This window comes from Mustela lutreola, chromosome 17, assembly GCF_030435805.1.
Source record: "Mustela lutreola isolate mMusLut2 chromosome 17, mMusLut2.pri, whole genome shotgun sequence".
Lineage (NCBI taxonomy): Eukaryota > Metazoa > Chordata > Mammalia > Carnivora > Mustelidae > Mustela > Mustela lutreola.
In genome coordinates this window covers 47,022,813-47,044,517 of record NC_081306.1, presented here as the reverse complement: position 1 = coordinate 47,044,517, position 21,705 = coordinate 47,022,813, and the positions used below count along the sequence as shown (strand labels likewise).

At 53.1% G+C, this 21,705-nt stretch overlaps 1 protein-coding gene across 7 annotated transcripts in view; it reads right to left on the bottom strand.

The window, feature by feature from the left end:
* AUTS2 (activator of transcription and developmental regulator AUTS2) overlaps positions 1-21,705 on the bottom strand; it is a 1,064,120-nt gene that overhangs the window by 12,715 nt on the left and 1,029,700 nt on the right. For 3 of the 7 annotated variants that reach the window (XM_059154787.1, XM_059154792.1, XM_059154793.1), the window contains exons 7-13: positions 12,366-12,837; positions 11,060-11,313; positions 9,996-10,237; positions 8,279-8,323; positions 5,124-5,219; positions 2,636-2,707; positions 1,597-1,626 (exon numbers count right to left, since the gene is read on the bottom strand). In XM_059154787.1, the coding sequence (XP_059010770.1) occupies positions 1,597-1,626; positions 2,636-2,707; positions 5,124-5,219; positions 8,279-8,323; positions 9,996-10,237; positions 11,060-11,313; positions 12,366-12,837 (1,211 nt within the window). The remainder of the gene's footprint in view (positions 1-1,596; positions 1,627-2,635; positions 2,708-5,123; positions 5,220-8,278; positions 8,324-9,995; positions 10,238-11,059; positions 11,314-12,365; positions 12,838-21,705) is intronic. The other 4 variants (XM_059154789.1, XM_059154788.1, XM_059154790.1 and 1 more) reach the window with 4 other exon arrangements.

Genomic DNA, 21,705 nt, shown 5'->3' with positions numbered 1-21,705 from the left:
GGTCAGCAGGAAAACCTCGCAGAGGAAACCATCTCCAACTTTGCCAAAGCGTTCCAGCGGCTCTGGGCTGCAGAGGCTCTTTCTCAGGGAACAAGAGGGCTCAGCGCCCCAAGCCTCTCTCAGCCCCGGGGCATGTGGTGCCCCGGCCGGCGGCCGCTGCTCCCCAAACCCTACTCGACGGGGACCTCCCTGGTTACCAGGGACAAGATGGCAGAAGCCCGAGCCCCACTCTGTGTCTCTTCTTTCTTTTCCGCTGCCAGCTGGCAGACCTGCGAGAGTGGGAGCCCTACTTAACGATTTGCTACGATGCAAATCGGCTGCTCAGAGGAGCTAATTAGTGAGTGGCTGTGAATCGCTCCGAACAAGGAGGCGACAGAGGACCCTGGGTAACCTCCCCCAGCGCTGCTGCGTCCTCACCCGGGGCAGAACAAAGAAATGCACATTTGTCCTGGGGCCCAGTTCCCACCAGTTCTCCACTAGGAGTCCACGGCCCAGTCGTGGTGGTGGGCGCGGTTCGTCCCCAAACCAGGCGAGAACAAAGAACGCTCGCTCCTGCCTGTGCTCTGGGTCTCCGCAGTTGTCCTGTCTGCCAGAGGGTCGCCCCAGGTCTCTCGTGACCTGCTCACGTCTCGGTTTCCGAGCAGAGCAGTAACCGAGTGTGCTTCATACCACCCGGACGGGGGGACCGCCTCTTGCCCCTCCATTTGGATTTGTCCGCTCCAAACACAGGCTCGGGGACTCTGAGGGGCATGGGAAGAAACTGCCCAGTCCTACACTGGCCAGGGGCGGACCCTTCTGGTGTCTACGTTAAGGAGCTGTTTGTGAAACGCAGACTCAAGTCCAAGTCTGGGTCAGTTCTCCCACAGTGAAACGACGGATCATCCGAAATCGGCTACGTGATGACACAGTCCTCCGACTCTCTTCGGAGAAACTGAATGATCGGATTACGTGCGCCAGAAGCGGGCTGAGGACAGCAGGAAATCTCTCCGTCCGTCTTCCAACTGACCATCCAGCCTTCACCCCCGCCCCACCCCCACCCACGTCAGTCCGCGTCTATTCGAGGTCATCCCTTGGCCACCCTCCAGGCCACGCAGGACGCAAACGAGCGAACGCCTGCGGTAGCCCCCTTCGGCGCCAGGAGAGCGGGTCGGGTGGCTGTGAAGGTCGCCACTACCTCCTGCAGAATGAGGCAGCCGCCGGCCGGGGTCGAGGGACCCACATTAAGTACAGAGTGCGGACGCCGAAGAGGCAGGAGGACGTGCTGGAACCCTAACTTCTGCCCGGAGCTTCAGTCGTCCTCCACGTGCCCCTCCTCGTCCTACCCAACAGGACTCCCAGCAGCAAGGCCAACCCCTGACTCTCGCCCGGGGGAACCTTTCCTCCGCGCGCTCTCCCTCAGTGGCCTGGCTTCCTGCGGCGCTCCAGGCCACGCAGTTTTGGCCATTCTCAATCACGCGACCTGAGGACCCAGCCACTGTCCTCCCGACGCTGGACGCCAGGGTTTCCGGGGCTTGTTTCCTGGTGATGGATTTGTATTTTCAACCCGCAGGGAGTCAAACAGAGGTTGCAAAACAGTTCTAGAAGAAGCTTTCTTACCCTTAACATAGGTCTGAAAGGATCTGTCAACTGTGAAGAGAAAATGACAACTTGGTTACATGCCTGTCACTCAAACAATTGCTCTAATTAACAAATTTGTAGTGCTTCATTAGGAGGGAAAATTAAAATGTTAGAATTTTACTTTTAAATGAAGCCCTTTTAGAGAATAATTAACCCATTTTCACACTATCAAAAGTGCCAAGTGTCCCCTCCCCCGCTTCACAAGCCTGGGTACATCCACACTGACAAGCCCCCCGACCAAGTTCAATCAATAGCAATTTGCCCTCTGGCAACACGATTCGCTCCGTTACACGTCCGAGGAGCTCCGCCGTCTCCAGCAGCCCTGCCCACGCCCGCCACACGGGCTCCAGGGCAGAAGGGCCTCCAGACCGTGGGCCTGTAAGGCTGGGCCCTCACAGGGACCCGGGAGCCAGAGGCTGTCTCCGCCAACAGGCTTCATGTGATGCCGGCCCATTATGAGAGGTCAGGAGATACTTTCTGGAAGTTCACTGACCATCACACAGACGCTTACATCGCGGAGTCATTTTAAACTTTAACTCTGGTCCTCAATTCCTGACTGCCCCCACCCAGGAAAACGACAGCACTGTCCCACGCGATCATCCGTCCGAATTTACTCCAGAGGGGGACATAAAGAACAATCCACGGACAGGACGGTCTGTCGCTGTAGGACGTCCGTTCCTCCCCAAGCCGTGGGCCTGTGCACCGCCAACGGACGGAAGGAAGCAGAGCGTGAGGGGTGTTTTGCTTGGACCTGCATGAAAGGCGGAGGGCCAGGAGCACTGTGTGGGGCGGCGACCTCCTGACCGCAGGACAGCAGCCAGAGCGTCCTGGGACTTCCAGGGAGAAAAGCACTTACAGCTTCTTCTGTGTGACAGAAATTTAAGGAGACAAGGACAGACCAGATTGGTGGAGCGAGTTATACAAGGTAAGAGTGTCCACCTCCCGGCCTTGGACCACAGGACATCGGTCTTCTCTGCCACTGGTGTTAACCTGCCACGGAGCCGGACTTTCTACGTACCCTCGGGTCCTTCTGGAGCAAAGTGTGTGGGACTGTCCCGGGTCGAGCAGCAACATCGATAGGGTTGGATGTCTGGAAAGGAATCAGACCACAGCTTAGGAGGCACGTCGCACATTTAACGAGAAAGCAAGATCTTGCCGGCGTTCGAGACTACCGAAGTCAAACGTGGACCTTGTTTCACTCTGGAAATACAAGGGTTGACAGGGGCATTTTCCCCAGTGACCACACGCTCTCCTCAGGAGGCCCTGCTCCCCAGGCTCTCAGGGGATGGGGACCAGGGTTTGGCCTGTCTAGGAAGGGCATCAGAAAGCAGAGGGGGACCGTGCCACATGCCACTGCAAGCAAAAGCCAAGGATGGAAAAAAGCAGGGGAAGAAGACACAGGAGCAGGCCCCTGGGGCCCCATCTCCTTCCGAGTCACGGACGGCCCTGGCACGGCGCTCGTGCCCCGTCCCCAGCATTCGGAGAGATGCGCGAGGGACCCTCGCGGCGCTGTGCTGCGTCAGGTGCTTCTCGTCAGAACAACCGGGCGTGTTGTGCAGACATTAAGCGAACTCTGAATTTTAACGGGCAGACAATAACAGGGAATTACGCTCCGTAATTACTCATTAGCGGTGGTGGAAATGGGACAAGAGGACCTAATTTAGGGACCGCACAGACCTACTATTAAATGATTTCGACAGCGATGCGGCCTCATCCGTCCTAGGCCGCCACCACTCTTACAGGTCACTCATAACAATAACCTTATCTACGCTACGGGCTTTTGTCCTTCCAATTGGCAGCAACAACAAGCGGCCTACTTCCCCCGCCAGCAGCCCTCACTCTCCGGGGGGCGAAAGGGTTGTTTTCACCCGGTATTTTACTTAAGAAATCCCAACTTCTGTTGACTCCCCGCGCCCCAGGACATTCAGGCCTGTGGGAAAAGAGCTCCAGTTTGGGCACAAGGCTAGCCTAGGAGGAGGACTGGGGGGCGCGGGGAGAAGGAAGGAAAGAAAAGCAATCAGCTGCTGTACAACTAACAATTAAGCTGGAGTTGTTAACAGCCTGATTTGCATACTTATGAAGAATTCGGCTAATGAACCGCAATCTACATATTCAATCAGGAAGATGGCCTGGAAAGGCCCATTTCAACACCGAGAGAGACACTTTCCTGCCCAGATGTAGATTTCTGTGTGATTGGATAATAGTGAGTGAGGGAAATAGTCTAATTTATTAAATGACCTGGCAGTCTGGGGAGGCGCTGGAGATTGGGTGAAACCCGGAGGGGACAGACCGGCCTGGGAGTCGTAAGCAGCAGCATCGGACCAAAGGAAAGGGGTTGAAAAATCACCCGGTTCATCTCCTAGACAGGAGGGGGTTGCCTGTGGCTGTCATTAAAGCCGCAGGTAGAGGTAACCTGGCCTATAAGCAGGGAAATGCCATTTCTAAGGGGTAGCTGGCTTTCAAATCTCTTTTCCTATTTCCAGCTTTGAGGCAAGATGCCTTTGGAAATGCAAAACATGCTTAGCCTGGGTGCCTCTGGCCCCAAACTGGTGTTTTCTCTTAGAAATGAGATTGGGGGAGGTGGGTGTGGACAAAAAAGCAAAGAAAACCCAAATCCCACAGAGCAAAATGTCCTTCTTTAAAAATCTGAGAACAGATTCTAACGTACCCTCATTTTCCTTCTGTATATAAGAACACAGTAAGGGCTATAACCAAGTCATGTAAAGTGTTTCGAGAATCACTCCTCGGTATTGACCTTTGGAGACAACTCTAGCCCAAGCCGGGTAGAAGAACCCCGACTAGGTAGAAAGGATTTAGTCACTGTGAAGCGCAAAAGGTTAACTTCAAGTTAGGCTGTAAGTTGTGACCTTGGCAGGTGTGACCATGGCTGACGGGGGACTGAGGCAGGGCCAAGGGGGCACAGGGGTAATGAGAGGGTGGGCGGCGGCCGTGCACCTGCGCGCAGACCCCCATCTGCAGACACACGGGGCTACGGAGCGGAACAGGGGAGGTGAGCAGGGCCACTTCCCTCCCCCAACTGCAGGGATGAAATTCTAGCTCGCAACGGTTCTCGGCCGTGCTGCTCACACCAGTAAAGGCTCAGCTGCGCAGCTTTGCTGATAACATAGACCCCAAGGACAAGCTGGTGCGCACGAACCCGATGTTTCGTGCATCTCCTGGTCAGAAGCTTAGGTCCACAATACTGGTGGTAAAAAAATACGGACATGTCTTCTGTACATCTTAAAGATCACAGGAGAACCAAGCTCAACGGAGATGACATGGGTAGTATCGACTGAAAATTAAACTCTGGCTGAGGGTGACAACTCAAGGGGCTAGCAGAAAAATGAAAATAAAATAAAATTCTCCCTCTAACCCTGATGGTCACTTCAGACTGGAAAAATGAGTCACTGGCCAGTGGCTGTGGACGCCCCCCCTGCCCCCTGCCCCCCTTGCCCGAGGCTCTGCTTGTAAAAGTGCTGGTGTGTGTTCCCGGTCCGGTTGCTTACCTTGGGCTGAAATGCTCCTTGTAGTGAACCGAACGGGCCGGTGGGTGGAATCATAGGGGGGATTCCCGACACCGCGGGAGGGTAGGAATGGAAGAGCTGCGGCCAGACACGGAGAGGGAGACAAAGGAGTTAGCGGGCGGCCGACGCCACGTTCCAGCTCCCGTCCCGTCGAACGACAGCCACATGAGCAAGCCGGGTAATGCCCGTCTGACGCCATTAGTGAAGGAGCCATGATGAAATGATCACATAGATGCACCATGAATGCTTGACTTAAAAAGTCAGAAGTAGTTCAGAATCAATCAGCCAACAAATGATGTCCCAGATGAGGACATCATTAGAAAGGGAGCTTTTCTAATTATTAATTGTTAAATCAGGTAGAAGACCTAAATGGCTTGAGATTTTAATGTGCGTCAATAACAGGAGGGGTTGCTGAGCCAAATGAAGATGCCCGGGAAATTACAGTTAATTAGAAAAAGGAAAAAAAAAAAAAGAAAAATTAAGAAAAAAGGAAGAAAAAGAAGCAAGTCTTTATGAGTTCCAGGATTTTATACCATTAAAACTCAATTAGTACTTTTAGATTTTTAATAGTTTGAGGAAATGAGAAAATATTCACAATCCTTGCTTCATTAGGTTGTTCCAGGAGTGGTGGTTTCCGAGGACAATGTAATTGTCTTGTCTCAAATGATGACAAACGTTTGTGGGGGGTAAAATAAAAGGACCTCACTGGGGGCTGTCCCAGCTGAGTCCTCGACGGGCCTGACCGCCCCGCGAAGGGAGGAGAATGATTCTGAATGAAGAACGTGAACTTTCTGGAATGAGCTAGTTTACAGAGGACACGGTGGAGGGAAGAAACGCACGGCCACCCTGAGGACAGGGCAGACACCGCTCTTCTTCCCCCAACGCTAGGATAGCTCGGAGATCCCACTGCTCTGGTTCCATTCACTCTGACCCAACCTCCGATCGGACACTAGGTCACGCCCGGCCTTTATGGTTCCGTAGTGCCTCACACACAGGGTAAGAACTCGAGCTTCTCTGCGTAACGACGCTATGTCAGCTGTTTTCTAGGTAAGGACTGAAATGCCCATTTCATAGTCTAGTTTCCCACTGGTCTGTATTTCATTCTGCTCCCTTCAATGATGCAGCAAAGTTTTTCAGACTAATTGATATTGAACTAAATCCACTTAAACAGTGATTGCAAGCCAAGAGCCCTCATTTAAAACTACTTTTAAGTCTAAAATTGTGTTTTGGATACTTGAGTGCACTGCATCTTAATTCCCCTTATAACGTCCTAATCCCCAAAGAGGAGAGCCTAAGTACTTCATATATTATCCACCATAACTAATAAAACGAGGGAACTCTCCCGCAGCACACTGTACGAGGCAGAGTAATTAAAGACACGCCGCGCTAGGACGCACTCGGGCTTCTAGTACTCTGCCTCCAAGTGGGTCATACTTCCTTTAAGTTTTCAACAAAAAATTAGTATTTTCACCATTTTCCTTTTGCTAGAGTCCATTACTGACCCTCTCGGAATGCAGCGGACTATCCCCCACCCACGTGATGAAAAACGATCAGTAGCTAAGGAATAAAACGTGAATGTGGCAAAAATTCAGGTCCCGCAGCTCATTCTGCATCTTACATCCAGGACCCTCTCTGCGGGGCCGCAGAGTTTGTCTGACGGAGTGCGTCTGAGCCCCCTGCAGAGCACGCGGCTTTCTCTCGGAGGGACTTTGGACTTTGGTAGCTGGTCCTGAGTTAAATCAGCGGGTGCCACCAAGGGGCAGGAAGCGGATAATCGTCACAGATGGCACCCTTCCCGGGACAGCCCTAAAGAGGAGACCCATGGGGTCCTCTTAGATTCAGCAGTCCGTTAAAAAATGCTTTTGGGGGGCGCCTGGGTGGCTCCGTCAGTTAAATGTCCGACTTTTGGTTTCAGCTCAGGTCACGATCTCGGGGTCCCGGGATCCAGCCCCGCATCGGGCTCCATGCTCAGCAGGGAGTCGGCCTGTCTCCCTCTGCTCCTCCCCCTGCTCTGTCTCTCTCAAATAAATAAAATATTTTAAAACCAAATGAATAAAATAAACAAAAAATGCTTTTGTGTTGCAGTGCTCAGCAGTGTGAGAACACGTGGGCCCAGTGCCCAGATAGACTTCCTCTTCATGAGGAAGCGTCCTCACAGTACGTCCGCGTGTCTCCGGGGGAGCCCACGCTTCGCTGATCTCTAGAGTTTTGTGGTCCTGACTTCTCAGCTACCCCCTGGACTAGGACAGGGTCTCACGGTCTGGTTCAGAGCACAAATGAATTCACGGGCTCTGCTGACCTGAGTTGAGTATGGTGGGCCGACATCGCTACAGGCAATGACTCATCGTTCTTTCTTTCTGGTGTCATTTAAAGAAATAAAAATAAACCACCGTGCAAAGAGACTTGCAAAGGTTCAGGTAAACATGATGCAGTATCGCTCCGTAATCAAAATATCATGCTAAGGTGCTCAAGGTGTCTGTATTCTAAGAAAGTCCTCTCTTGTCCCTATTGAGTACACGACGTAGGCTGGTACCAATTTGAACTCGAGAACTGAACTCTTCAGGATGGGACAAGAGGAGTACATTTTTACATAAAGAAGGAGTTTAAAGTGGGGGGGAAATCACAGATTTCCACTATAAGCCCTTTGATTTAAATGACATCTTTGTTTTTACTTGTAACAAGCTCAGGAGGACAGGACCAGCCACATGGGACGACACGAGAACCTGCTTTGTTAAGCCTCGGAGGAGTCAGAAAGATGAGTGAGACACTGTATTTGGAAGAAATCATTCGAGTCCAATTCTGGGAATATGGCGTTAACAACACGGGGGTCGATGACCGCACAACTGGATCTCAGAGTCTCCTGCAGCCAGGGTGACTGTGCTGCAGAACCCCCGCTCCGAGGCCGGACACCGGCGCCCAGGGACGTCCCGCCGGGCCTCCCGGGTTGGACATGCTAATGATCTTTTGATTCGGAAGACGATACTGCATCGTGACCAGAAGCGAACGCCACAGAAGCAAGCATCTGAGGTGACGGGGAGCAATGGGAACTCTGGGAGAACGATTAAAGACTGGTCTGCGGCAAGAGCACGAGATGGAAACGCAGTCACGCCGGATGGTAGCATGGTGGGGAGACTCACACTGTGCCGGTAGAATGGGTCAACTTTTGTAGGGTATTTGTCAAACTGTAAAGGGATCAAAGCAGAAGCTAGTTACTCAGAACGTCTCCGTTTCTGTCCAGTGCTTCGGCGGAGGCGGCCGCGGGCCAGCTCCTCTGTCACCGGGCTGTCACCCGACTCCCCAGCCTCGCCATACTAGCACGGGACTCTTCCCAACTCTGAGCTGCTCCGACGAGAAACGGAAAAGCAGAGCGAGAACCCACGCCATGCGTTTAGGCCCTGGTCGTGCACGAGTGTCTTTCCCTCTAGTCTGTATTTAGAGACTGGCACAAAGCCAGCGTCTACACTGGAGAGAAGAGGGATTATTCAGGTCAATCAGAGAGGAGTGAGCGTTTGGTGTCACTCGTGGAGATTCCCTGTTCTCCTCTTCCTCGGGCAGAGGAGCCGGACATCGGGCCGCCTGCCAAGATGTACCACACCCAAACGGAAAGGTGTCTGGGCGAGGTCTTAAAACTTCTCTTTCTCGTTTTTGTTTTTTTTTTTACAACTTCTCTTTTGAGCAGAAAAGACTATATGCCTCTGTTTCCTCTAAATAACATCAGGTCCTGGTGCTGTCCACAAGCCCGTCTCATATTTATTAGTGTTACTGCTCACACCTGCTGCCAGAAACTCTTTTCCGAAATGACAGGCCCTTACAAACAGTAATCGTTGAGACGTCTAACTCTTCCAGAAAAAACACGCAGGATTTGTTATAGGAAAAAAATTTTGGTTCCAAGGTGTCATTTCTAATATTCTCCTCTGGAAATTCAGAAAGTAAACTTTAAAATCTAGATTAATTTTAAAAACTTAAGTTGAACAAAATAGGGAGGGGAGGTTGGAGAGGATGCGATGTTCGGTGCAGGCGCACCTCCTGCAACCACAGGGTGCAAGTCTGCTCTCCCCAGGCCCGCACGACCTCGGGTATTTCCTTAGATGCTAACGAGGAAGTAAAACAGCCTAACGCTCACGGTGGCAGACGGGGGGCTCTACCTCAGGATACTTAGCACCTAATATGGCACAATTCACTCTAGTTCATCAGTTTTTAAAAAAAGTCCTAACTGGTTCCCCTCGCATGTGCCGGACCCAGTCAAGACCTAGACCTTGTCAGCAGCGCCTTCCGGCACGAGGCCGAGTTCTGCCCTCGGGGCATGTGGCTCCCCGAACACTCGCTGACAGGGCAGGACTCCAGCCCGGGGCACCGTCTTATGAAACACAAGTCACGGCATCTCCCCTCAACAACGGGCTTCGGGGAGCCACCTGAAAGCGCAGGGGCGCACGGACGCGGCCCAGCTCTTTGGACGGCCTGCCTGACTCCCGGATCCTGCGAGCATTCATCTGCTACGGTGGGCGTGGAGCGAGGACCGGCGCCTTTCTGTACGTCTCCCAGGGCGCTGCGGGAAGTTAACTTCCAACCCTGCTTGGGACGAAGCACCGAGAACATGCCCGCCCTCACCCCCCACCCCAGCAGCCACCCGTGTGCACGCCTAGCGCTAGACAGAACCTTCTAGAAAGAAGCGCCTACCTGAGGCCTCGGGTTAGCGCTGCCCGGAGCAGGGCACGTCCCCTCCTCCCCAGCACAGACCGACCAGGCCGGGGGAGCCCCCGAGTGGCTACCGCCCCCCATCCAGCTCCTGCGCCCCGACAGCCCCGTCCGCCCAGCGTGCTGCGCCAGAGAAGCCCGCGCTCTACTTATCCTCACATTTCTGCCTGGGGTACGCACCATGGGAGGTGCTGGCGTCGGCATGATGGCGGTCGGCGGGATGGCGTGGGGGAACGGCGTGAAGGTGTGCTGGTGCGTGTGCTGGTGCGTGTGCTGGTGCTGGTGCTGGTGCTGGTGGAACTCGGTCCGCAGGTAGGGCGGAGGGCCCAGGGAAGCCCCGCGGTCAGCACTCTGAGACGCCAGGAAACGCGTGTTCAGTTCCTGCCGCAAGATGTCTTGCTCTGCAAGGGAAGGGCAGGGAGAGGATGGCGCTTTCCGCCGCGCCGGTCGTGTCCTTCGGATCGGGACGTCCCGGGCCCTGACCAGAGCGGGGACAGGGCCGAGGGCGCCCCCGGACGGAAGGAGAACAGCGGCCGAAGGACCCTGACACCAGCCACGGCCGGACTGTGTTCTTAGAGGCTCGTGGCTTTGGGGACGGGCTCTAGGCCCAGGCGCCAGAGGTCAATTTTCGGCTCTGGTGGCGGCAGCTCGGGGAACCGAGGCATAGGCAGTCACCCGTCGGGGTGACTCCACCACAGGGGGACAGTAATACCATCCACGCTGTGGGCTCTTTGGGGGGTTTGAGGAATCCATACATTTAAGTGCTTAAGAACAGGGACCGCACCCCGATCTCTGGTACCAGGACCACACGCTTGTGCCTCCTTCAAGGGGAAATCCTGCAGTGGGTGACCACGGCTATGACAGACCCAGACTCGGGATCCTAGCCTGACCGATACTGGGGAGGAGAAGGGGCGTCCACAGCCAAAGCCCGATTTCGGGACCACTTAACGGAAAGCACCACCTTCCCTCGGGAGAAGGCCTTCCTCGTTGACAACCAGCCCCTTCACCAGGACGGAATCCTCAAGGGCCCGGCAACGTGTCTGTCCCTCTCACGGGAGCCGGGTGACCGGGCACTGCAACCCGTGCTTTCCCAGAGTGGGCAAACCCGTTCGGAAGATTTCCAACAGCTGCCCCCCATGCTCCCCCGGCAGGGTCCGGGGTGCCGCGGTGCAGGTACACGTTTCGGCCGAACCTCAGCCCACGAGGAGGCTCGACCCTCCTACCTGAGTAAGTGCTTCCGGCCGGGTGTCCCGGGACCTGCAGACTCCCTGAAGTCAGCGGCGGTGGGGGAGGCAAAGCCGTGGGAGGGGCAAACATATTGGGGTGATGGGAGTGTGCGGGGGGCTGGAGGGTGGGCGTGAAGCTGTGCAGGGGGCTGTGGTTGGGCAGGGAGAGGGGGAACGGGGAGGCCGAGGGGTGGTGAGAGAGGTGAGGAGGGGCGGGCTGAGTCTTCGCCGGGGTGCTGCTTCTGCTACTGCTGTGGGAGCCACCGCCGGGGGAGAAAGAAGAAAGGGAAAGAGAGGTAAGCAGTTTATTTTCTTAAGAAGTCCTCTCTCTCTGCCCAAAGCCATTCAGCACGTTCTGCTCCTTCCTTTTTAGAGACCCTCCCCTGGGAAGCACAAGAAACTTGTGCCACAGTCGTAACCCCGACTGCAGGTCCGGAGCTGAGGCCCAGAGCTACCAGCACCTGGGGTCCAGGCGGCGGCTTTGGCCCCAAACCCAGGTCTGCTCTGCTCTGCAGCCAAGTTCTCGTCTCTGCCCCCAGGAGCCCGGTAGCCTCCCCTAGACACACGTCCTACAGTTTCGGGAGAGGAACAAGATCGAGGACCTGCGCTCAGCCCGTCTGAGACCCTTTGGCGGAGCAGCACAGGCTGGAGGGCACCCGGGAACCCCGGGCCTCTGCTCTGCTCGGGGGCCACACGCATGAACCCGGGGGCAGAACCCTGGCTAAGGCAGTTTCCTTCGCCTGTGCTGGACAGGACGACCCCCCCAGTCACCAGGCTGTCAGGAGACAAACAAAGGCACAGAGTCCCAGGAGGTCAGAATTCCAAGCCCCGGGGCAGGCAAGGATGGGGCACACTTGGCGCCACTCCCTGGGGTTTGTGTCTCCCTTGCTGGGCGGCCCTGCTCTGTGCCGCTCCGCAGACCCATGCGGTTCCGCAGGGCTGAGGCGGGGAGAGCCTGCGTCTCCGCCCAGGAGCGCTTCTTCCTCCCCACGCAGCTTGCTTCTCGGTCTCTCTGAGGCCAAGGCTGAAGTCCGCGGTGATGCCAACCCTCACCCCGCGTCCTCCCCGGTCCCCATCTTCTGACTCGAGTCGCAGGGGGACGGAGCATCTTCGAGCCGTCCTCCCTCGGAGGCACATGGCCTCCTTTCTAAGAACCACCAACCCTGGTGCCCCCCAGGTTTCCGCGCTGGTTCTCCCGCGGCGCCCCTTCCCTGGGCCTCCCCGCTCGGCCTCCCTCCGCACAGGGCGACTGTGCCTGCAACGCTCCCAGAAGCCAGGCCACTGCGAGAACAGACGGGCTCACCTGAGGCTGTTGAGGCTCAAGCTGCTGCTGTTGTAGGCCGACAAGGGCTGGGCGAGGCTCTGGCACGGGGGCTGCGCCTGCACGGCCGGGAGGCTCTGGTGCAGCAGCTGGGCCGGGGACTGCGGCCGCGGCGGCCTCTGCACTGCAGGCTGAGGGGCGGGCTGAGGCTGGGCCTCTGGGGGCGCCTGGGGCGGCTGTGTGCTTGGACGTGGGGGCTGCGGGGGCGCCTCCGTGCGCTGCACCAGGTCGGGGTCTGGAGAAGGAGCTCGAGGCTGGGGCTCTGCCTGGGCCTGGGGCAGCGGCTGAGGGACCTGAGGGCAGGGGTCTTTCAGCACCACGGGCTCAAAGATCGGCTCTTTGCAGCAGTCCTGGCTCTTCTCCTGGCTTCTCTCTAGACCCGATATCTTGGGGACAACCGGCCCCGCGTCCTGGCTGTCATGGTCTGGGAGGGCGCCAACCCCTACGTCCGGATCTGCATGGGGACGAGCAGAGACAGAATCACAGGCAGTGACCGTGAGTGTGACATAAACACGCAGCAGAAAGCCGAGTCCAAGCCCAGGCCCCACAGTCCCACCGACATGGCCCACGGCCTGGTGCCAGGTCCCAGCTTCCTGTCCTGCGTGCAGACGTGCGAGACAGGAGCACACGGCGACCAGGGCCCGTGGGAGATAAGACATCCCGGAGTCTCAAAATGCGCGTTGACTTTAATCCTGACAAAGCCTTTTATGCAGCAAAATTAAGAAACAAGAGCCGACGAGTTGATTTTTTCCCCTTTTAAAATCCATACTGCTCTTGAATATACAAAAGAGCGGTGTTTCCAAACAGCGAGCGAAGCAAATGTTATTTAACCACACACAGATGTTTCTTCTTGCCGTGCCTCCTCCCCTTTCCATTCTGACTGATGAGACACACTTGACATTTACAGAAACAGTTTTGTGTTTGGCAAGTGCTAAACTCTGGTCAAACGTCGGGCCTCTGTGCGCTCCCCGACGGATCCCAGCAACGTCGGAGCTCCTGGTGCAAACACGAATTCCAGCCAAACGACAGCCCCTGACGCATGCCAGGCATTGTGAAGGGTCCCCCCACCCCTCTGGACCGCTGGCTGCGATGCTGAACGCTGAGGCTAAACCTGGAGGTGTCATTTAAGTGAAATTCCACAACCGAGGAAGAAATGTGGCAAGTACACACTCCTGCTAGGAATTTAAAAGACCGGCTTCTCGGGGCACCTGGGTCGCACTGTCAGTGAAGCTTGGAACTGGCTCGGATCTCAGGGTTGTGGGTTGGAGCCCTGTGTCGGGCTCGGCTCAGCACGGAGGCTCCTTGCAAATCTCTCTCCCTCACCCTTGGTCCCTCCCCATCCTGCGCGTGTGTGCGCAGTCTCTAAGAGAAAGTAAGTAATATCTTAAAAAATAGTAAAATGCTATGTGATAGTAAGAAGTACTATACTAATAGCAAGTGCTAACAGTACGAAACGCGACGCCTTTCTCCGAAGCTCCTGGCCACATCAGAGCGGTTTCTGATTAGCCCTTAAGTCCGAGTCCACCAGATCGTCTGAGAGAAGAATGAAAGACAGAAATGGCATCAAATGGGAAGAAACCCACCTACTGACCGGTCGGTGCTTCTGCAAACAGCCGTGGGCCGGGGGTGACCTTTCTCATGTGTCGGTGCTACAAAAAGCCATCTTTTCGCCAACATACAGCTCAGAGATAGGAAGAGAACAGACCACAACACCGCACAACATTCTCGGACGTGAGGATGGGGCCGGGCGTCCCTCAGGAAACTCCTTCAGGAACGGTCCTTCCCTCCCAGACTCCCTGTCCCCAGTGTGAGCAGCGCGCCCTTCTCCCCGGGCCCGCCCATGTCCGCGGACGCCCTCTGGGGCGCACGCGCTTCCCCTTTGCTTCCCTGGAACCTGCGTCCGAGCAACCCATTATTTTCACTGTTGTTCTGGTAAAAGAGATCAGACGCGTGACGTGCCCCAGAGCAGAAACACACGGGTTTACAAACAAAGCACATTTTTGGCTAAAGTGACCTTGGCTGAGAGCAGCCGGGCACAAATGCACCGCCAGCAAGCGAAGACGGTCCCTTCTCACGTGTCTGCTCCAAGGAGAAAACCTCCCAGAAGGCCCTGGTGGAAAGGAAGGCTCGACCCCCGGCATCCCGCTGGCGCGTACCCCCATCCCGGGCCGCCCGTCAGAGCCTTTCCGGGAAGACTGCTGCTTGTGGTAAGCGGGGAGCTCGTGAATCCCAAAACCTTGGTTTCTAACTCGAGGGCTGAGAACAGCAAGATTCCTGATGTGGACGGACCCCATGCAGCCAAAGTCCTAAATCACGGAAGATCACGAAGACAACCCCTTTATCCGCAGGGGGTCTGGCGAGGGCCCCCCACCACGGTTTTTGCCATCACTCCCACCAGTCACCGTGGCAAGCACGTACACGAGCTCTGAGACAGGGTTCCCACAACGCTAGAGGGCCAGTTAGGTCTGGGGCAGAAGCGCTAGCACCCACACATGCCAGCAGCACAAAACGCACGAGGTTCCCTACGCGTGCGCAGGACGCCGCGCTCGGACACTCGGACGGCAGAGGATGAGTGCGTGTGCCGCAGTGGCAGGACCCGTCGCTGCCCTTTGGAAGCGCTTTGTTCTCTCCAGACTGGAGTAATGAAGAATAAATATTTCCCCCCTCGCTACATTCAGATGCATGGTCTCCCTCCGGGAACCAACATCCACCCAAAGTCTCTCTCAGACATAAAAGAAAGTTTGCTCTGCCAAGGGACACCACCCAGAGGCCATCAACTTAAGATTTTCTCATGCTGGGAAGGAAGCACATAAGGCACACACAGGTAAGTGCTTCGCTTATGTAGCTCGACTAAATTTATCTCCTTCTTCTTTAGTTAATGGGCTTCTAGAATGTGCACAAGTCAGCCAGGTGAGTTTGCTGGGGGCACGGTGCAGGCCTGGGCTCACTTCCCCAGGCTCTGTAGAGGCAAACAGGGCTGGCTCTCGGGTCTCCTCGGTTGTTCCCGGGTCACCTGGTTCAGCACCAACCTAGACACAGCCAGGACGAGGGGAGCAGCGCCCGGACTGGGGATCGCCATCCTGGACAACCCGTGTGCAACCCCTCCAGCGAGCCCTGTCAATGTCTATGGGGTCGTCTAGGATGAGTGACTCAGAGGACCCAGAAGTAGGACTTTGGCATAAGACCTGAATCTGGGAAACCATCCCGGCACTTCTCAAATTTAAAATGTGTACAAAGGGGTGCCTGGGTGGCTCTGATGCTTAAGCCTCTGCTTTTGGCTCAGGTCATGATTCCAGAGTTCTGGGATCGAATCCTGCATTGGGCTCCCTGCTCAGCCGGGAGCCTGCTTCTCCCTCTCCCTCTGCTGCCACTGCTTGTGCTCTCTAATAAGTAAATAAAATCTAAAAAAAAAAAAAATGTGTACAAAGGACCTGGATGGACACCTGATTAAAATGCCCAGCAGGACTCGGGAATTCAGGTGGGGCGGGGCCGGGGGGGGAACGCTTCAGAGTCTCCCTTTCTGACTGTTCCCCAGGGGATACTACTGAGGCTTGGACTTTTCAGTGAGTAGCAGGGAACTTCTCCAATCGTCTGTGACCAGAGGGGGAAGAGCCCAGAGAAGTTAAGCCACTCGCTTGCTGGCGGTTCCCTGGCTACTTACTACATCAGGTGACTCGTGTTCTAGTCCTACTCTTGCCACCAATCGCCGCTTTTTCTCTGTTTTACACTTTGGTGCCCGCTCCAACGCAAACATCCTAAAGCAAAGCAGGAATCCATTAAAGTATCCGGCGCAATGAGATGGTGCTAAGTGTCGGTTAGGGAAGCTGGGAAGAGCGCGCCTCAGCCGCCCCTGCCGGCGATCACCGACCCACCAGCCCCTCGTTGCTGTGACAACCACGCGCGAGGCCAAGGCCGCGGCAGCAACGTCGGGGCCCAGACAGCTTTACGACTCCCCGTTTACACGAGTCTCTCGAGGCACAGCTTAGGCGTCAGGCGTTTTTGTGGCTAATCGGAAATGCATTTCCTCTTCCTTTCAATTATTCAATAAATGTATCTTCCCAGTTAAGCTTTTCCATCTTGACAGTCAATTTGTCTCACTGTGCTTCTCCAAAATTGGCAAGAACACACTTTAAAAAAAAACCATTTTGTATTGCTCTGTGTGCTCCGAGTTTGCCAAAGGAGGAAATCTGCTGAGGTTGGAAGACGTAAGAATGTGCACACTGACGAGTCTTATTTACAAGTTTTACTCATTACATTTCAGGGTTTTAAAAGCTCTCTTCTGTGATTATAAAAATAACACATCATGCTTCTAATAAAATACATGCAAACTGAAATTACCCTGCGTAGTGTGCGTGGTAAGGGGTGAGTTTGCTACATGTAAATTCTATCTCAATAACCTTGACTCAAACAATACACTGTTTAAAAAGGTAAGGGCAGATTATGGAAAATTTGTTTACCGCTGATCCAAATGTGATACAAGTTCCCTGGGGGGGATGGGGCTGCTCTACTTGACTAGAAACACCTACAACTTCTGAGGAGGGCAGTTTGGCCACATTCAGCCAAGAAACTGAGGCAGCTCAGGAAGGATTTAGTCTCTAGACACAATAAAACAGCATCGTGCTTTGAACTGCAAGTTTGGAAAGAACTAAAATGTGATCATTTGGGAACTGGTTGCATGGAAATCTGATACATGCCGGGGCGCCTGGGTGGCTCCGTCCTTAAGTGTCTGCCTTAGGCTCAGGTCATGATCCCGGGGTCCTGGGATCGAGCTCTGCATTGGGTCCCTTGCTCAGCGGGAAGCCTGCTTCTCCCTCTCCCACTCCCCCTGCTTGTGTTGCCTCGCTTGCTGTCTCTCTCTCTCTCTCTGTCAAACAATAAATAAAATCTAAAAAAAAAAAAAAAAAAAAAAAAAAAAAAAACAAAAAAAAAAAACCTGATACACGCAGACAATGGAAGATGTTACAGCCTGAAAAGGAATGAGGAGCTCTGCATACAAGCTATGCATACTGCTAGCCTCTGTGAAGAACGGACGAGAAGTACTATCCATCCGTTTTCACTTTATGCATAAAGTAGCTCTAGACGAGTGTCTAGGACACCTGAGCAGTGGTCCTGCTTGGGGGCTCAGGCAGGAGAAAGAGACAGGGAGCTGGAGGAGGGGCGATATTGGACTATACATATACAGACATAGTTAAATTTTTCAACCATGCGATCATGTTACCTATTAAAATTCTTAAAAGAAAACTGGACCTACACTTAAGGACAGTTTGAGCAAGAAAAAGAAAAAAGCACAGCAAGCAAAACTGAGAATTTGAGTAGTGGTAGGGGCATAGACATGGAGACTGTACGTTACTATCAAGTAAGACTTTAGGATGCACACGTTTATAATAATAAATTTGAAAAGAAAGCGGGTTTTATGAAAAGATACCAATCACTAAAACTGACTCGAAAACACTAAACCTGAGCACAGACGTAAACTGGAAGGAACTGAAAGATAGACACCTTCCCCTCGACCCAGAAATATGTCCCAGTCTATTCAGTGTTAGAGACCATGTGGACGGAACCTGCCAGAAACAACCCATCTCGTCACTTACATTACAAAACCAACTGCAACACGACAAAAGAGGCAAAACGACTATTTACAAAAAATGTAATTACCTACCTAGAAAACCCAATATGCTGCAAAATATATGTGAATAAGAGAACTCAGCAAAATACCCAAGTTAAAAACAAACAAACAAACAAACCACAAACATCAGTAGCGTTTCTACACAGCAGCAACAGTGAATAGAAAGTTCAATTTAAAAAAAGGATCCCTTTTATAGTAACAAAAGTCACACAATACTTGGAAACAAATCTAACAGCAAAATGACCGGGCCCATAAGGTCTCAGAAACGTACCTTCCACTATGCTCTGAGAAGTCTATGTTCAAGGGTATTTAACGATGAGAGAGATGGAAGTCAAAGCCACTTGAGAAGTGGTTCTCTTTAGAAGCTACCGCCCCTAGGGGTAGATTTCACACTGTCGGGGCGTGTGTTCAGTTGTCCCAGTGGCTGGAGGGCCCTTAGATGTACTTGAATATGAAGGACAGTGTCACACAACATCTCAGTTAATGTCCTAAGATCCCACTGGACATTTGTGCACCTGGAAGCCCAACATCTAGAACCCGACTCTGTTTTCACATCCAAACACAAGGTAATTTTCTGTATCGTTTTAAGACTCGCTGGATTTTCCAGGAACACAACTGTCGTATGCTGCCATGTCTGCTACGTCTCGGTGTTATGAACCACCAAGGGCTGGTTGCTCCCCATTTAGGACAATCATGACACCAACGGGATCCCTGCTCCAGGCGTTTTAATTACCGCGTCGCACGTACCGGTATGAATCCGCTTTCGTACCTACCATATTTACGTATCATTCCACGGAGAGATTCACGCATCTGACCAGGCCGTTGTCTTCTGATGCAAATAAATACTTATGTACTTAAAAAACACATTATGTCATTACAAATTACTTGCTGCTTGTTTCTCCTTTACTTTTCATTAGGGCTTTATAGGCATTTTAAAATTCCATGTAGAGATAGGCATCTAACCATATATAGTAAAGAACAAAGTGTGTTATAAAACATTTTTTATATTACACAAAAAGGGCATTGGGCGCGCTCGGGTTGATTTGAGATGAGCTGTGTTGTGTCCCTACGATGAACTACGATGTTTCTGGAAACCCAGAATCCTATGGCAAAGATTCAGTAAGTACTCCAAGGGGCTGTGGTGGAAATTAAGTTCTTTCTACCAGGTAGAGCACAAAATAAATGATCAGTGTTCCCAAAACTACTGCAGAAAATAAGTTCATGACAAAATTACTACCAAGTAACTTAAAGTACACTTTGACCAGTTAGCGTTCAAGACTGAAAATGATCCCCGTAAACGTGCGGATGCACACACAGAGAGAAGAGGAGGAAGACGGACATCAGAATGTTCACCCAATCCCACCATCCAGAGATAAGCACAGACTTGCGTTTTTCAATTTGAGCTTTTTACCTTTCCAAGTTTTCTCTAGGAACTATGTACTATTATTACCGTAAACGAAAAACGATTTTGCGGCTGAGCCCTGGAAAGGGCAGGCGTGAGGTGGGCAGGCAGGTGCTCACACAGGTACATTTTTTTGATCAATACAAGACTCTGAATTTCCCTTCCCCTTCCTTATAACCTGCTTAGGAACATTTTCTTCTGACTTATTTTCAGAATGCAGTATCTAATACGTGTGTAAAATACGTGTCAAAGTTTGTCACTGGTGAGGCTTCTGGTCAACAGTCGGTGGGCTATTAGTCTGGGGGAGTCTTAAGTTAGGCGGGGATTCCTGGCTGCACGAGAGGGGGTGTCAGGGTTCCTAACCTCCAGGTACAAAGGCCAACTGTGTATTTTAAAAGAAATTCCTTCATGGACGGAATAACCTCCAACACGACAGAAGTCAACTCAGGAAGGGACTGGTCTCGTTGAATTGCGATACCTACTAGACAATTTTTTAGAAAGTTCTTTACCCAGGGGACAGATCAATATTTGCCCTTCAGAAATGAGGCTAGGATAGGGCCTTCTGTCTACTCTACAACATGTCCAACTGGCTCTGCCTGGGTGTCTGACAAAGAGGAGCTGGCGAACGCGGACGACGAAGGAGGAGACAGAACTGGAAGAAGCCTTGCACGGCGCATTTCTGTGCTTCCGCGTCTTTACACGAGGTTGGAAAGCCTGATGGCGTCTTACTCACGACAAGGTCATTATGGCAGCAAACACAATCAAGGCTTCAAGACACCAAGAAGGCCATGTGGGGTCCGGCCAGCAGGTAGTGAACGCATCTTTCTGAAATGCCTGACCCAGAGCATCCAGTAAAGGGTATGCTCTGTCTTTACCTTATTCTGTCTTCTAGTTCACGTCTCTACTTCTCCGTCCAAACGAGAGAGCCACAAAGACCTCACCACACAGGAGGAATGAAGACTAAGAAGCCAAATAAGGGGTGGATGGTGGTGGCGCAAGAAACCCAGGCTTTAAATTAAGGCAAAGTGGGACTATTAATCAATGACGAGATGCTCTATATTAAAAAGCCCAGAAACATAGCAAAGTGTCACAGTTCTGTGAACCAACATAATGATTTCCAGCTACTGGCCATATCCATTCTTTAAACACCTTCTTGTCTCTTCTTGTGCCTCCAACAAAACCTCCTTTTTGGCAAAGACCACGTATTTTGTACATACTTATTAAAGCAAAAATTGCGCTCCTGAATTTATCCACGCTGACCTCCCCCAAGTTTTAGGTTCTGTCGCTAGAGCTCCACATTCCACTGGCGTTTTGCAGAAAAAGTTACCGTCTCCAACCCGCGCCTCTCTCCTCACATTCCTCGTCCCCCTCTTTCCTTCCAGTCTGAAACAGAGACCGGCCTGTTCCACGAGCAGATTCAATCACCCGAACGGACGGAAGGCTGACATTCAGCCTCGCGGCTCTTCTTCTCGGTCACTGAAACTGTACAAATAAATTGAGGAAAACCCACTGTTTGTTCAAGGCAAATTAATTTTCAAACCCTGCAAGACTGGGAGATCCGGGGAATGGTGGCTGCTTGGTAGGGCTCAGAGAGATTCCATTCTGTGCTTGTCATTTTGTGTAAACATTAATTACCATCTGGGAGGCTAAGCTCTGGGCTGAAGTCTGTCCTGCAAACCCCCAAGGGCTCCAGGGTTCCTAGTAAAAGCAAGATCCCAAACAGGAAAAATATAGTCGCTGCATCTGGCGAACGGCCAGCCGGCCCACTGGGAAAGGTGTGCGGGACCAGCAGGTGAGGTGCTGCCGCCGCAGAAGCCAGTCTGGCTATCGCCTTGTTTCCAAGACGAACCTGCGACGGGCACTGGAGGAAAATCAACAGATTGCAGGGGGGTGTCCTTAAAGCTCTTTCAGGGTTATCCCGCCTTAAGCCCCGCCCCACTAAATCATCCACCCTCCCGTGTGTGCCTGAGTCTCTGATGCCTTAAGGCCGAAGATCTGCCTTCAAGGGGAGGATCGGCCTTGGAGATGCGAACTGCAGCCCCCCAACCCCACGGCCTCTTCCTGGGGAACGCGGGCCATGATGGTCGACCTGGGCTTGCGCTGTGTTTCTCCTGGAGCTTCTAGCGAATCTGAGCGACGGAGGGCGGTGCCAGTGAAGGACCAGAATGAGAAGCAGAAAAGTGGCCTGCGATCTATTGGGGGGCCGGGTGGGGGGCGCAACGGGGGAGGGTCTTCCTGGTGCTCCTACCGTCCCTGGGGATTTGATCTCCTGATGCCTTGTCTCTCATGTCGGG